At 40.4% G+C, this 16,319-nt stretch overlaps 1 protein-coding gene across 2 annotated transcripts in view; it reads right to left on the bottom strand.

Annotated features, from left to right (window-relative positions):
* The window catches only part of tanc1b (tetratricopeptide repeat, ankyrin repeat and coiled-coil containing 1b), a 128,387-nt gene that overhangs the window by 82,529 nt on the left and 29,539 nt on the right, over window positions 1-16,319 (bottom strand). For both annotated transcript variants that reach the window (XM_066686170.1, XM_066686171.1), the window contains exon 3: window positions 7,853-8,053. In XM_066686170.1, coding sequence (XP_066542267.1) covers window positions 7,853-8,053 — 201 coding nt within the window. The remainder of the gene's footprint in view (window positions 1-7,852; window positions 8,054-16,319) is intronic.

Raw genomic sequence — 16,319 nt, 5'->3', positions numbered from 1 at the left:
GAGAGGGAGAGGGTGAAAGCGAGAGAGAGGTAGAGGGTGAGAGAGAGAGAGGGTGTGAGAGAGAGGGAGAGAGAGAGAGGGAGAGGGAGAGGGAGAGAGAGGGTGAGGGAGAGAGAGAGAGGGAGAGAGAGAAGGTGAGGGAGAGAGAGAGGGTGAGGGAGAGAGAGAGAGAGAGAGAGAGAGAGAGGGAGAGAGAGGTAGCGAGAGAGGGGGGGAGAGGGGGAAGGGAGAGAGAGAGAGGGAGAGGGTGAGAGAGAGAGAGACAGCGAGGGAGAGAGAGAGAGGGAGAGGGTGAAAGCGAGAGAGAGGTAGAGGGTGAGAGAGAAAGAGAGAGAGAGAGAGAGAGAGAGAGAGTGTGAGAGAGAGGGGGAGAGGGAGAGAGAGGGTGAGGGAGAGAGAGAGAGAGAGAGAGAGAGGGAGAGAGAGGGGGAGAGAGAGGGAGAGGGAGGTAGCGAGAGAGGGGAAATGAGAGAGAGAGAGAGAGAGAGAGAGAGAGAGAGAGAGAGGTAGAGAGAGGGGGGGGGGGGGGGAGAGAGAGAGGGAGAGAGAGAGAAAGAAAGAAACAGAGAGTATCCGGACACTGAAGATCTGAGACCTAGCACTGCAGTGATCAGAGACATGGGTGGGGAAGAAGAAAAATGTGGAAAGATTTTGTTGTCAAGAGACCAACTGATGAGTTGAGCAGTCTGAGAGAAACTAATCATCTCGTCATCAATAACTGATCCATGATCATCTCAGAGAGAGAAAAAGCCTGGACAGAGACAGTTTTTTACCCATTTACAGACACAGGGACCTGGTGAAGAAACATCCTCAGAATTTTATAAAAAAAGGGTTTTTTGATTTAAAAAAAAAAAATGAATGTCACCTTTAACAACAGAGAATGGGTGAGAGAAATGGAATGTGTGAAAAAAAACATTTAACTATTCCCTTTTAAATGGTGACAATGAAACTGTGGTATAATCGCAATAATACACTCCAGGTTTGTGCCATTCATGGCCTGCAGTGATGATGTTATTGACATGGGTACCATATTGGGGACTGTTTGTCTGGTTTCAGAGTGCAGCAATAATGTAAACGAATGGGAAAGATAGATAAATTTATCTCATACACAGCTCCTCTCCCTGAGCTGGAAAGCGTTTTACAACACAGAAAAGCACAGAAACCCACCTCCTCTCTATCCAGTGAATCCAGTGGAAAACTGCTCTTTTAATTATACACAGTAATTCATACCCAGATCATATACAAGCTTCAGTAATCGTCTTATTTCACTCATGTTTTGTTTTAGTGTGTGAGAGACTACAGACACACACCACATTCTTATGTCTTATCCCCCTTGTTTACAGGGTAAAAAAACAGATTCTTAGAGGATAATATTTAATTGCAACTGTCTGCCTAAATTATTTCTGTGGTTTGGCTTAAGTTTAATAAAGTAATTCTCCTTGTCTGAAAGTATGAGCGATCAGCGGGAGATTCCAAACCGCCGCAAAGCCATGGCCAAGTCCTAAACGTCTCCCTTCACCCTCCGTCAGTCATAAAATAACGGTTTGTGCACTCACATGGTGCATTGTATGTCAAAGATCATTTTTAGTGCGCTATAAAGGTCCCCCTGTTGAATAAGCATCTTATTATTAGTTTTACTCTCTGTGATGTGCACTATGAAGGGAGTATGGTGATTGTTTGGGACGCTGCCCGAGTTCCTCGAAGTATTGACAGTCTTTTTTCCACTTTGGGAACTGAGAAGACTAACTGTAAATGTTGAAAGTGAAGTGTGTTCTCATTTCTGCTGGATACAGGATTTCAGCTTCTCAACAATTCAGATCTCACTCATATCATTTGTCAATTCATAATCTGCCAAGTGTTTTCAATGTGTCTGTAAAAGGCACATGCACACACACACACACACACACACACACACACACACACACACACACACTTTGATAACAAAGAGTGCACAATAAAAATCCAGAGTCTCAGTGTACAGTCGCAGTTCCATGTGGAGAGGACAAACGGGTATTATATCTTAACACATTCTGCTCGTGTTTTTCCACACAGTGCCAGTGCACAGAAGCCATGTCCAGAATTCAGAGAGGAGCAGCAGGAAACAGAGCAGAGGCACAGCTAGTTCCTGTTCATTACCAAATTTATGAAGAATGGCAGGCTACCTAGTGCTCAAGCTTCAAAGAAACTACAAAGAGGGGAACGGAAGATCTCCCATTGATTCCAGAAATGTGTTTTTCAAATGTATTCTGGCATGTGATGTTGGGCAGGCTGTGTTCCACATTTATGTGTTTCTGCTCACGAGTATATCCATACATACTGATGATATTAAATGTGTCTAAGAACAGGTACGCTGAGTTCTACAGTTCCACAGTGTTGAACCATTAAAGAGTGCCGACTGCATTCTTCAGGATGGACTCCATGACTTCTTAACATTTCCAACTTTCCTCAGACACAAGATCCTCTGTAAGAGCAACAAAAGCCACAGGAAGTGCAGTGAACTGTAACAATACTCCTCTTTCTCCAAAATATCGTTCTTCTGTTCTGCTCCATCAAATAAAGTATTCAGATGGAAGTGACGTCTACAGCTGAAAGCTCACTTTTGTCACATAAAAGATTCAGAAGTGCGGTTGCCATTGAGAACCAGTTTAAAGCTGTTCTACAGTGTATTCTGTTGCTGAAAAATAGCAACCACCCAGCCACCAGCCTGCATTATAATGTACATCTAATTAACCATTCAGAACGGGAGCTTTCAATGTCTCATTCAATCAGCCTTGTGCATGTACCTGATTTAAACTAAATTAATGCCAATGTATTACATATACTATAAGAGGTTCATCTAGCATTATGAGCATGCATCCTCAGGCCACAGCACAGTTCTCTCACTTGGCTCAAAAGAAGCCTAAAAATGCAGATATCATACCAAGTACATAACATATGTGATGTAGGGGAATGAAGACACCAAGTGGAAGTGGATATGTTAAAAAAACAAGGCCAGTTTCCCTGATGCAAGCAATCAACAAAGCTTAGTATTACGGCTTTGTACCTAGCAGCTGGTGTTTAGATCAGTTTTCCAGTCATGCTTTTGTATATGCATTGCTATATAATGTATCACGTAGGCTTCTAGAACATCGCCATAGTGAGATGTACATCTGGAACTGAATATACTGGTTCATTTTAGAGATTTTTACCTGTTCCCAAATTAGAAGAAAGATCTCTGTAGAATTGGTTTTTTGGTGATACTGGTTATTAATCTAGGCTTTTACCAGCAGGTGTTGAGATTCTAAGCTAGAAAGAACTTCAGTGCAGACTCTATTGGAACACGTAGTAATTAACATCACTTTTAATGTTTAAAAGTTTAAACATTTACAAATTTACATAAAAAAGTAATCTAAATTGAGATCTATCGACAGATAGCACTCTGCAGGTAATCATTACTGTTTCAAAAGGCTCAAAAGCAGCCAATTAAATATTTTTAACACTGAGTGTACATTAGAATTTCCAGTAAATACCAATTACTAAGAAATCCCTTTGATCTGTTAAAATGCATAGCCTCAAGTTCTGCAAACATTCATAAACTTTATCTCACTATGTAGATATATGTGAAAGCTTTAAAAAACTCAGAGCACAGCAGGTAGTGTCGTAGTCACACAGCTCCAAGGACCTGGAGGTTGTGGGTTCGAGTCCCGCTCCGGGTGACTGTCTGTGAGGAGTTTAGTGTGTTCTCCCTGTGTCTGCGTGGGTTTCCTCTGGGTGACTGTCTGTGAGGAGTGTGGTGTGTTCTCCCTGTGTCTGTGTGGGTTTCCTCCGGGTGACTGTCTGTGAGGAGTTTGGTGTGTTCTCCCTGTGTTTGCGTGGGTTTCCTCCGGGTGACTGTCTGTGAGGAGTGTGGTGTGTTCTCTCTGTGTCTGCGTGGGTTTCCTCTGGGTGACTGCCTATGAGGAGTGTGGTGTGTTCTCTCTGTGTCTGCGTGTGTTTCCTCTGGGTGACTGTCTGTGAGGAGTGGGGTGCGTTCTCTCTGTGTCTGCGTGGGTTTCCTCCAGGTGACTGTCTGTGAGGAGTGTGGTGTGTTCTCTCTGTGTCTGCGTGGGTTTCCTCCAGGTGACTGTCTGTGAGGAGTGTGGTGTGTTCTTCCTGTGTCTGCGTGGGTTTTCTCTGGGTGACTGTCTGTAAGGAGTGTGGTGTGTTCTCCCTGTGTCTGCATGGGTTTCCTCTGGGTGACTGTCTGTGAGGAGTGTGGTGTGTTCTCCCTGTGTCTGTGTGGGTTTCCTCCGGGTGACTGTCTGTGAGGAGTGTGGTGTGTTCTCCCTGTGTCTGTGTGGGTTTCCTCACACTCAATGCTCAGGTTGATCAGGTAGAAGTGCATGAACAGGAAGAAAATATAAGCTTTTTAAAATTTAATTTGGTTAAAAGGTGATGATATTCTAAGTGCTACATTATGTTTGGTATTTCTCATCTTATCTGTTCTATTTATTTATTCTTTATTATTTTTTTATTCTCTCCTTGCTTAGTGCCATTTCAATATCCATATCATATGTGAAAAGCATGAAAATCACGAGTCTGAAGTTCAATAAGGGCAACCAATTTTTAGACCACTACCTCACTTCTTATCTAGATAGTAAGAGGACAGACTGCAAACCAATTTTTCTAATACAGCCATTCACTGTCTGTAACGGCTTGTCCAGCTCAGGGTCACGGTGGATCTGTAGCCTACCAGGAATCACTGAATCACTGTGCTCAAGACAAGGCGCCAGTCCATCACAGGGTACCACACACACACACACACACACACACATATGCACAACCTTGCATATGCTTCTCAAAGATAAATCTGTGCTTATCAGTGACATTTTGGATGGATTTACACTTCAGTATACTTTGCCAGGGAGTCCTGCTCCAGCTCTAACTAGTTCAGCCACAAATGGTCTGTGAGGGACCTTCCTTGTTCTGGCTTTATACCACACACATAGATGTTAAAATGACAAGCTGGCCGAAGCAGCAATACAGTTGATATTATAAGTGCTCTAATCTGTCCCAGAGGGCTGTCATGCAGAACAGACTCAGAGTAACATTGTCACTCGCACCTCATTATCTGCTCCTGCAGAATGAAGCAGGAGTGTCTGATGCAGTCCCTGCACACCAGTTAAAGATTCAAAAGACTTAAATGGCTGCGGCACCTAACACAACGGAAGGGCTGAGCTAGCAGTTCTGGAAAGATGAGATGTATTGAAATTTGTGTAGAGCTGAGAACAGAGATGAAGAAAGAAACACATGTAACTCAAGAACGCCATTGTAGTGCAAATACCTTGTGAATAACCTGGAGAGAATACAGCTTTTAGCAGCGGTGTTAGAAATGTAAAGAAAACCCCAAGCAGCTTTGTGACTTCAAATAACCAGCGGGGGTACAGTTGTGATTATAGTTTCAATACCTCTGTTCAAGATGAATATTTTGTCTTTTTTAAACCTACAGGACCGCAGGACGCACTACTCATAATGGAGCTCTGACCTGAGCACCACCTTGTCCTTCAGAGACTTTATAAGTATGACCAGAGGGGGACAGTGTGGAGTCAAGCACCAGCTGGGGTAATTTGACAAAAACAGACACCAGCTTCTGTGAAACAGATGTGAATTCCCCATCACTGATCAAAGCATCAGAGAGTGTGTGTCACAGGCTTCTGATATGGCTAACAGGAACAGCCAGTTCACTTTGCCATTAAATGAAAGCCTCCACAAAACACTGATTAAGACAAGCTTGCCATAATAAAACACACTGTGCAGTCTGCAGGAAACGCAGCCTCAGAACTTTGGAAATGTACGGAGACAAAGAAGAACTATTTCAGCTCCACACATAAATTAAGTAAAGCATCAGTATAGGTTTCTTAATCTACTGATCAGAGTTCAGCTTCAACAGATATAGTTATATAAAACAATCTGTGTCTGGGAGAGATATAAAAGGGTGAACTCTACATGTTACGGAGCAATTTGTCTAAAGATGCGCAAGACATTTAAACTATCAGAGAGGCAGAATCTTTTGGATACTCCTCTCGCATTCACAATAAAACTAGTTTAGATTGAGTGTAACTCTCTTTGGGCTGGGTATTAAAGCTTAGCCAGCTAGAATAGACACGGCACATTTCTATATATCCATAAGGCGAGAAGTTTCTCCCTTTTCCTGGCACCCTCGCCCTTCCTAAGTACACAAAGAATCACACCAAAGCTCCCACAAAACAAACTTGCAGTCACCCCCACTGAGTACTTCACACAATCTGTCTCCCTATGTGTGGGAAGGGTTTAGTATCGTTTGAATTTACCTATACTTCCCAATACAACAGAGGATTCTCTGATAAAGGTCAATAACTGAATAAAGAAAATTAAATTGTGTTCACTATCGCAGAATTACTAGAAAATGCCTCGTTATAATCCCAAAATGTTTTCCATTCCCAAACAGTTGTAGTCACCTTCATCATAGTCGATGTCAGCTTTAAAAACCCATAAAAATCTCGAGCCAGATGTGTTATTTTTAAATTTCAAAAATAAGAATTGACATATACACCTGCTTCTGTCTGCATTTTAAAAAACAAACAAAACATGGCTTATATACATTATATCATATGCATTTTATAGTACCCATAGACAAACAATCACAACAAGGTGCAGCGAATCACGGCAATATGCAAAACAACTAGGTTAATATATCATTAACTCAGCTTTCTCTTATTCATTCATCTTCTGTAACTGCTTCATCCTGCTCAGGGTTATAGTGAGTCTGTCCTCTACCCAGAATCAGGAATACACACTGGACAGGCGCTACCTGTAGTGCCACTGTCCTGACCAAACCACTTTTCACAAAGGTACCAAATGTACCAAGCACATCTTGTACCAAGCAAAACTGTTTGATTAAATCACTGTTATTCTCAATTCAAATACTGACCTTTACGAATGTCCTTTAAGAAAGTTCACCAAAAGCACAATAAAAAGATGAGGGGATTTTTTTTAACGTAAACTTAGCTTTCATTAATTGACAGCAGCCTCAAAGAATGTGTGAAAGACCAACAGCTTAATAGTCTGGGCATGTCACACTACACTTGCGGCAGGTTCAAAGCATTCAACCATTCTCAAAGAGAAGTGCTGATACAACACACATGAGCCCCAGATGTGAATGCATGCCCAAAGTAACCACCTAACACATTTCAGACCCTCTTTGCTTAGTGCTCTGCAAATAAGAAATCAGGTTTAAACAAGTTTAGTGACAAGCCTTGATGGTTACAGCTGCTGACAAGCTTGTCTTTAACTTAGGGGGTTGCAGAACAAACCCAACTGACCATAAATACACACACAGACACACAAGAGAGAAAGGGAATGGAAAAACATTTATATATTTTTTATATATGTTTCATTCAGTTTAATAAAGAGTTAGATGTTCAAACAGATCACGTTTCTGCCATATCACAAACAAACCTTCAACTTGCTTTGGTTCTTAATAGGTCATACACATGGCTACCATATCCCCACAGAATGACCATCTAGTCCAACTGATAACAGCTCCAGAGCTGTCCCTCACACAGCATGACCGATACACTGGCTCGGGTATGACAAGGTTTACAGATCCATCAGATTACCAGCAGGAGTGTAGCTTTTTTTCCCCAACAATGTGCATGGTCCACTGAGTCTCCAGCCATGATTTAAGCTTAATCCTGGATTAAATTATACTGTCAGCAGGGATTTAAACTGAATGCTTTTAAACTGCTGACAAGTATCTGTTTTTGGAAAATACCTTTGAGTATATCATACACAAATGACACAAGAATGATATTGAGAAATAATCAGTGTCACAGAGTTACTTATGGGAACATACCTGGTGATTTCTTGCAGGAACGCGAGGGCATCATGTAGTTCTGTCGGGGCAATAGGGGCGAGGACGGTAGGGACATAGAGACTCCTTTAGACAAGCTTAGCCTTAAACCCTCTTCAGCAGAACAACCTAGACCACTGCCAGAATCCTGCACAGCACTGCCCAAACCTCTCTTTTGGGCACCAAGTAATTGTGGCTCACCAGCTGGAACAAGAAAAGCAAAAATCTGTTTGTCGCTCATTACAGTCAAATTGGAGGAGTCAAGTTCTTCTGATACAGAGATAATTGTGTTAATAGCAGTCATTCAGACTTAATCAGGTTAAAACACACTGTAAATATATTAATTGCCTTCTTATTGCAATGAGCATGTAGTGTGTCTGATATGCGTCCTATAGTGTATTAACCCAGTGTTTTTCTATAAAACAAATACCGCATCAGGTGTTCCTCCTTTAAAAACTAAACACCCATAGATCCATAGTTGGTCTTTGTTATGGTGCATTTACACTGCACTGGTGCAGCAACTGACATAATAAAGGCATTGCCTGCATCATCCAAATGAAACCACATCCTGCTACATCCATTTTGAATGTAGATAGAAGGTTTCACACATTGTACGGTGGACACATCACTCAAACACCAGCTATCTTCTGATTGGATTGCGTTTGCTAAATTAATCTGCATAAATTTCAGCTCTGCTCAAGTTTTCATGTTGGACCAGTGTAAATGCAACGTTAATCTAATGCAGAGCTGAAACTGAGGGACAAAACTTGGTTTGCTTTGGTCTAGCCTGCCTTATCAAAACTCAGACAATGGAAATGTTTATGTACGTATTTTCGCTGTTGAAAAAGCTTTGAAGTACCCTGATTTAATATTTTGGCCACATCACATACCCCTGTGATTTTAAACATATTTTATAATAAAAATCGTATATTTAAATATGTATTTATTTATCAAGTCAGTTTCTTTTCTCCTCTAAATACTTGTTAAAAATAATTATTTTATCATATCACATCACTAGACATTCAAAACACCACGCACTGGTGCGTATGTCCAACTGCCTTGTACATAAAACAAAAAAAACCCCAGAAAATTGCATATTCTAAAAAAAAATCTGCCACAGGGAGCATGTGGCACAGCTGCAAACATGGTTATGATCCAAGACATCAAAAAAAACACTTAAGTCTGAACGTGAAGAGAGCTGAGAAGCACCTCTTCAGCTTCCTTTCACTTGAAATCCAGATAAAACCAAGTTGTGCATTTGTGTAGATTGAATCTCAGCTTCTGTTTCTTCAGAATCTGACGCTAATAGAGCCTTGGTCAAATCCTTCTGGATATCCATGGCAACATGCTGCTTTCAGTTATTGGCTGAAAAAAACAGAAACATGAGAACTCCCTGTTGCTACTGCTGCAGTCAACAAGACTCTGGGATTAAATCTAATGTTATATGGGCTAATATCTTCTTCTGCTAGGCATGGCAGGTCTGAACTCTACATCCTTTAACAATCTCCCAGAGCTGTAGCGGGCCTTGACTAAACGAGTCTAACACATTCCCCGTCTCCTCTCTGGCTAGAGGAAACTGATGAGAAAGTCAGATTCCATATCCAAAACATAAGCATTAACTGAAGTTCTACCACCACAAGCAACTTCCATTTTCAGTCACAGCTCAAGCTCTTCGTTGCATACGATTACTAAAATAAACTAAATGTACACACACTGCCTCTTCACTGCACACTGCACTTCACGGAGGGTATGAATTATTGGAGGGTAAGAAATGATTTAGACTAGTCCACTCGCAGACATTTTAACCATAGTTTTAAGTAAACAAAATAAAATCACTATTCTTTTCTGCAAATAAAAGGGAAAGACTGTTACTGCTCTCCCTCTCCCTCGCTCTCCCATCAACACAGAACAAAAATGAGGCATCTAAACACAAGAGAATACCAGCAAACAGGAAGCAGTTTTGCCTCAATTAACACCTCGTCCAGACTCCAGACTCGCTCTGGCTCCCATGAATCACTTCGTGGGGATAAGGCTCTGATCCTTATAACCTCCAGAGGAAAAACTATAACCTCCAAGGGCACAGCAAAAATTCCTTGTAAAGCCCAGACCCTAGTGTTCTTCCATGCATTATACTCATTTAAAATGGTCAAGCCAACATTTTTATTTAATTCACGGTGTACAAACATTTATTTATAAAGATTTTTTTCCCATAGGATTTGCATAAATAATTGCATAGTCTATTAAAAATGCTTCATCATTGAAATAGGAAGAAAGACAAACTTTACATGTTCATCTTTACATTTCCATTAAAATATATGCAAATTACAAAACTGTCCAAGTCCTGAGCTGACAAGGGGCCACATCAGAAATTCAGACAAAGAGCTAATGTTCACTCCTACAGAGCACTTTAGCCACGAAAAGCCACTAGAGTGAAAAGAGTTAGCTGGTCCTGAAGAGTATGAAAAGGAGGCCCTACAACTCAGATTTCACACGATTGTTCATCTGCACTGTTTGGACTCTTGGATATGTGGAAATGTCTGTTTCATATATTTCCTGATATTAAGAGAAGATACAGATCATATTAAAAGCCTGGTTCTATGAGCTTGTGTTGTCTTTGTAGCATTGGATTAAAATAGAAGAAATGTAAATATCCTGATTCAGCTGATCATATCGTCCACTCCACAACCACCGCCAACATTTCTGATTTATTTAAACAAAACTGGTTGGGCCTTCTGCTGCTTGAATTGTAGAGTAGCCCTGCCGTACAAAGAAATTTATTGACACAGTGAGCAATAATGGAATTATACCATAAATATAGAACATTCCCAGAATGACTTCAGTTAGAAACAAGAAACATACATCTAAAAATGTTTCACCACAAGGGACATTCTAGTGTAGGTCACACGGTGGACAGATAACAAGACCATTTCTTTCATTTCTAACTACAACCTAGAAAACGAGAGATGCCACATGAAAATAGCTGCCAAAAAAAACTGGGTGGCCATGCCAGCAATGTCCGCAAAAAGGAATGAATCATGGTCTAACCACTGAGAGAGAGAGAGAGAGAGAAAGAGAGAGAGAGAGAGAGAGAACAAGAATAGCATATATTAAAGTGGAGACGCAAAGTGAACATAGAGGGAAAAAAAATAAAAAGTATATTCCTCTTGACCAGACCAGACCAGTCCAGCACTGCAATTTCAGCCTTGCTGAGGTAGAGGAAACCAGCACCGGCTAATTATACACTGCAACTAGAGGATGTGAAAATGATTACAGACTCTCTCCATCCTTTTCCATTTCTAGAGAGTCAAGACAAGACCAAAGCAGCCATAGTCTGTTCACTGAAGGGCTAATCAGGCTTTATAATGATATTAATTTAATGCTCAATACTAATCCCTAAGCAAATTCGAAGAAGAATAACTATAAGTAAGGAGAGATTGTGTTTATTAAGCAAATGATAAAAATCAATAATAAAAAAGACTTACATAAATGAATAAGTTTTTATCGTGATTCTTAACTTCTCCTTCTTTGTGAGCATTTGCATTCCTTTTTTGCCATTCAGAAACAATAGCTACAAAGCGTGTGTCCGAATATGCTCACAGTATATGCTTTATTATATTGTAACATACAGGTGCTGGTCATAAAATTAGAATATCATGAAAAAGTCGATTTATTTCAGTAATTCCATTCAAAAAGTGAAACTTGTATATTATCCTCATTCATTACACACAGACTGATATATTTCAAGTGTTTATTTCTTTTAATTTGATGATTATATCTGACAACTAATGAAAACCCCAAATTCAGTATCTCAGAAAATTAGAATATTACTTAAGACCAATACAAAAAAAAAGAATTTTTAGAAATCCTGGTCAGCTGAAAAGTATGACCATGTACAGCACTCAATACTTAGTTGGGGTTCCTTTTGCCTGAATTACTGCAGCAATGCAGCGTGGCATGGAGTGGATCAGTCTGTGGCACTGCTCAGCAGTCCAGTCCGTTTTAGAAGTGAGGTGCTTCTGACACTGTCTCTTGTTCAAGAGTGGCTCAACACAAGGAACGCGACAGCTGAAACCCATCTCTTACATATGTCTGTGCGTGTCGTCCAGTATTAGAATCTCGCCCACATTTTTGAATGGGTTTTGTTTCACAATCATCCCTATTTCTTGTACACTTTTTACTACCACATATTTTCCTTCCCTTCTCCTCTCTATTAATGTGTTTGGCCACAGAGCTCTGTGAACAGCCAGCCTCTTTACAATGACCTTTTGTGTCTTGCTCTGCTTGTGCAAGGTGTCATTGGTCATCTTTTGGACAACTGTCAAGTCAGCAGTCTTCCCCATGATTGTGTATCCTACAGAACTAGACTGAGAGACCATTTAAAGGCCTTTGCATGTGTTTTGAGTTAATTATCTGATTAGAGTGTGGCACCAGGTGTCTTCAATATTGAACCTTTTAACAATATTCTAATTTTCTGAGATACAAAATTTGGGGTTTTCATTAGTTGTCAGTTATAATCATTTAGTTAAAAGAAATAAACGCTTGAAATATATCAGCCTGTGTCTAATGAATGAGTAAAATATACAAGTTTCACTTTTTGAATGGAATTACGGAAATAAACTTTTTCATGATATTCTAATTTTATGACCAGCACCTGTATATTGTTCTCACCAATAAAAGAGGGGTATATTTGCACAAGCCTCGACTTGACTCAACCCAGCTCGGCACTTTTAAAGCTTGTTGCTTTTCCATTGGCAGGGCTCCTCTGTGAAATGGAGCCAATGACATCACAAAACCCAGTCTCAGAAATCGCTGGCTTTGAAAACCACAAAGTTAGGCACTGTTTACTTATCGTATTCGCGTGTTGTTTTAGTTTTTGGGACTGAACACAGCTCCGTGCCTCAGTTCTCACAGATCAGTTTTACTTTCTGCTTTCAGTTTCTGATTTGAGTGAGCTCTGCATTTCGTGGTGATAGACACATCTCTCGGTCCAATCAGCGCTCTGTGTAAAGCAGGGTTTACATGTCACCATTTGTTACCTACTCAATACGATTGGAACCCCAAGCGAGCTGGGACTGAAAACTTACCCGGTTCCAGGTACTCAGTGACAGTGGAAAAGCAAAAGAGCCGTGCCGAAAATAAATTTGGGAAGTATTAATGTGCCATCACAGCAAAACACCTCCGTTTCATCACGCTTAATTGTTTAGGGATATTTTCCCCAATTGTATATCCCAAACGCGCAAAAAAAAAAAAAAAAAAAAAAAAAGTGTTTGTGTGTGTGTGTGTGTGTGTGTAATAAATGCAGTAATGTGTTGCTTTTGTGTATAAATGGATGAGTCTTCTAACTTCAGTGAGCCTCCTGTCAGTTCATATGATAGATGAGTATAAAGACAGAGGAATATTTCATGCAGATCCTCTTTGTTAGCAGCACAAAGCAGACTGAGTACAGGACAGGGCAGCAGTGGGGGATTCTGCTGCTAGACTGAACCACAATGCACTGCTCATATTCTCTACAGAGAAATCAGGAGAGACACAGACAAAAGATCTCACAATCATGATACAGAGAGAGACAGGGAGAGAGAGAGACAGAGACATACTCAAAGCTTGGATTACAGTATTATGCTGCCATTTTGAAGTCATTTACAATACTATTTCACTGTTTAGCAACTCAGTTTTTCTCCCAAATATTCATAAAAGAGCACACTTAACATAGTACTTTTCCCACTAGTTTCAACAAAGGATGTATTTATAGCTTGTTCCTTTTTAGAGTACACCAAGAGTACAGCTGCTGTTCACAGTTTACCTTAGACATACAGTGCCAGCACAATTTATTCTGAGTCCTCAGAGAACCAAAGGTTCTGTCAAGTTATACTGAAAAATTCAACCAAGAGCTTCACGGCAGAATTGGCAACAGAAAACTGTTCATTTTGTCTGTTGCTACCTGAGCTCAGTCAGATGCTTTCTGAGGACAATGCTGCACCATACACAAAACTTTATGTGTGAGCCATGAAGAACATGAAATCATCAGACAAAAAGCTTGAGGAAAGGTAACCAAAGTACCGACAGGTTTTATGGTCAACCACAAGTATTCAGAAGTTTCAGTTTCCCCCACTGGCACAAATTAAAAAGTAATATATGACTCTGAACAATCAGACAGGGTGACAGAATAATATACAAGACATCAGATCTATAGGCCTGGGGATGAACGCTCTCTCTCTCTCTCTTTCCAACATGAACTCCCGTATGGCCTGCCTCACTCTCTCTCTCTCTCTCTCTCTCTCTCTCTCTCTCTCAGGAGTTTAACACTGACAGCGTTCTTTCCTGCCAGTATCATAAATCAAATAATTTCCTGAGTACGTAAGTATATAAATAAATAATCCATGTGAAATTAATTTCTACATTTTCTCTTCACAGAGGGATGTCTGAAGACAGAAGCTAATTCTGTGCAATTGTAATGTACAAAAAAGAGGTCTTTAAGGCCTGGAGGCTTTCTTCTAAAGATCTCGGAATGGAAGAAATTAGTCAATTAATCCTGACCAAAGCTGTGGGCTGCTGGACTAATCATCTGGACAATGTGGTTCAACGTTAGAGCAGAGCTCTATGGAATGTCTTTCCCAGTAGCCTCAAGGGAATACAGAGAGGAGGCCAAGAGCCATGACATTTCCCATTTCTCTTCATAAACACTTAATTTCTGCTGGCCTGGGAAAAGTGCCCCCACCAGAACATTTTCCTCAGCCATGTGTTTATCTCAGAGAAGAGCACTACAAGATTATAAGAGGACACTTAATATGCCATAGGAGAGTGCCCTGGTTTCAAGGCTAAAGTGTCTTTTAAAGTATTGTTTGTGTCTCATAAATGATGGCTTTAGAGATTTAAAGAAAGCGGATGGGTCGGGTGTTCCAGTAAAAGAGAAGCATAAGCTTGAATGTGTTAAATTCACACATGCTCCATAAAGAAGCAGCAGACACACTGGAACCAGGAAGGCAAAGTCATTACATGTGGTGTCTGAAGATATTAATATCATAATCATTACGGTATTTAAAAAAGGGATGACCAGAGGAATATAATGTGTTTACTTCACCTGATTAATGTTGTTTGGTCAAAAATGTCACCAGGCACAGAAAAAACTCACAGTATTTTAAAACAAGTTACTGGATGTGATTTATTTTTATTATTGCTGTCTTTAATTAATTGCAGTGAACCGGACTGTTCCTTCTTGAGACTGAAGCTTTTAATGTCAATGTAAAATAAATGTAAGATCAGTACAATGGAAATATATTTATGTATAGTCACAATAACAAAAGTTAAAATGCAAGTACTTTGTTGTATTTTTGGGAGGGAGGTAAATGTGTCATGTGATATGCAAGACAAACTGCTGAGAGGAAATCATTCCTTTTTTTTATTTTTTATAACATCCCGGTGTGGTTTTGTTGATTCCGGTTCCACCAGAGAGACACACAGTCTAAATACGTTTTGCTCTCCAAGTTAATGTTGTGATGTGATCTCAGAGCTTGAGAGGCCAGTTCCTGTTTCCTGGACAGGGCAGTGGATGGTCAATGGTTGCTGTGGTAATGTGTTTCCATATGGGGCTGGCCTCTGAGAGGAACCAGGGAGATGTTAAGGGTTTACGCCAGATTCTGACTTGCATTAGCACAGGCCATTTAGCAAGTTCCTGACACAAGCCTGGGTGGGTCACAAGAACAACAGCTCAGTCTGGACAATAGATAGTTTTTGTTGAGACCTATTGAGTGTGTAAATGGATAAGAGTCACAGAGGAAGGTCCCTTTCACAGAAGGTAAATCACAACATAAGCAGGGAGTCTTGCTAAAGCTGGTGGGATTCTCATCTTCATTTTTCATGCACTTCAATCACTGCACTACAATGAGAAAAATAACAAAAAACTAATTATATTACATAGTGAATACGTATTCTACTTGTTAAATTGAATGGGTTTGTTGACACTGACTTGCTAACAGGTTGGAAAGCACAGTATAAAGTAAACTACTGATATTAAAACGTACGATATGCTGGGACACAACGAATCAATCTTTGTCGTTGTAACCATACCAATGCCAGAATAAATACTAACTGGTCAAGTGAGTTCATACATTTGACTTCAGCATGTAAAGGACTTTAGTCAGAAATATATATCAATTCATTTTACTCACTTAACCTTAACCTTGAATTCTAATATCATTTTTATTTAAAAAAGCACTTTAATATTGACTAATAATTAAATTACACAATACAAAAATGAAGGGCGGCACGGTGGCGCAGCAGGTAGTGTCGCAGTCACACAGCTCCAGGGGCCTGGAGGTTGTGGGTTCGATTCCCGCTCCGGGTGACTGTCTGTGAGGAGTTGGTGTGTTCTCCCCGTGTCCGCGTGTGTTTCCTCCGGGTGCTCCGGTTTCCTCCCACAGTCCAAAAACACACGTTGCAGGTGGATTGGCGACTCGAAAGTGTCCGTAGGTGT

The sequence above is a fragment of the Hoplias malabaricus genome, chromosome 12, assembly GCF_029633855.1.
Source record: "Hoplias malabaricus isolate fHopMal1 chromosome 12, fHopMal1.hap1, whole genome shotgun sequence".
Taxonomy (NCBI): domain Eukaryota; kingdom Metazoa; phylum Chordata; class Actinopteri; order Characiformes; family Erythrinidae; genus Hoplias; species Hoplias malabaricus.
The sequence above is the reverse complement of the archived record's forward strand: the minus strand, read 5'-3'. Positions and strand labels throughout refer to the sequence as shown.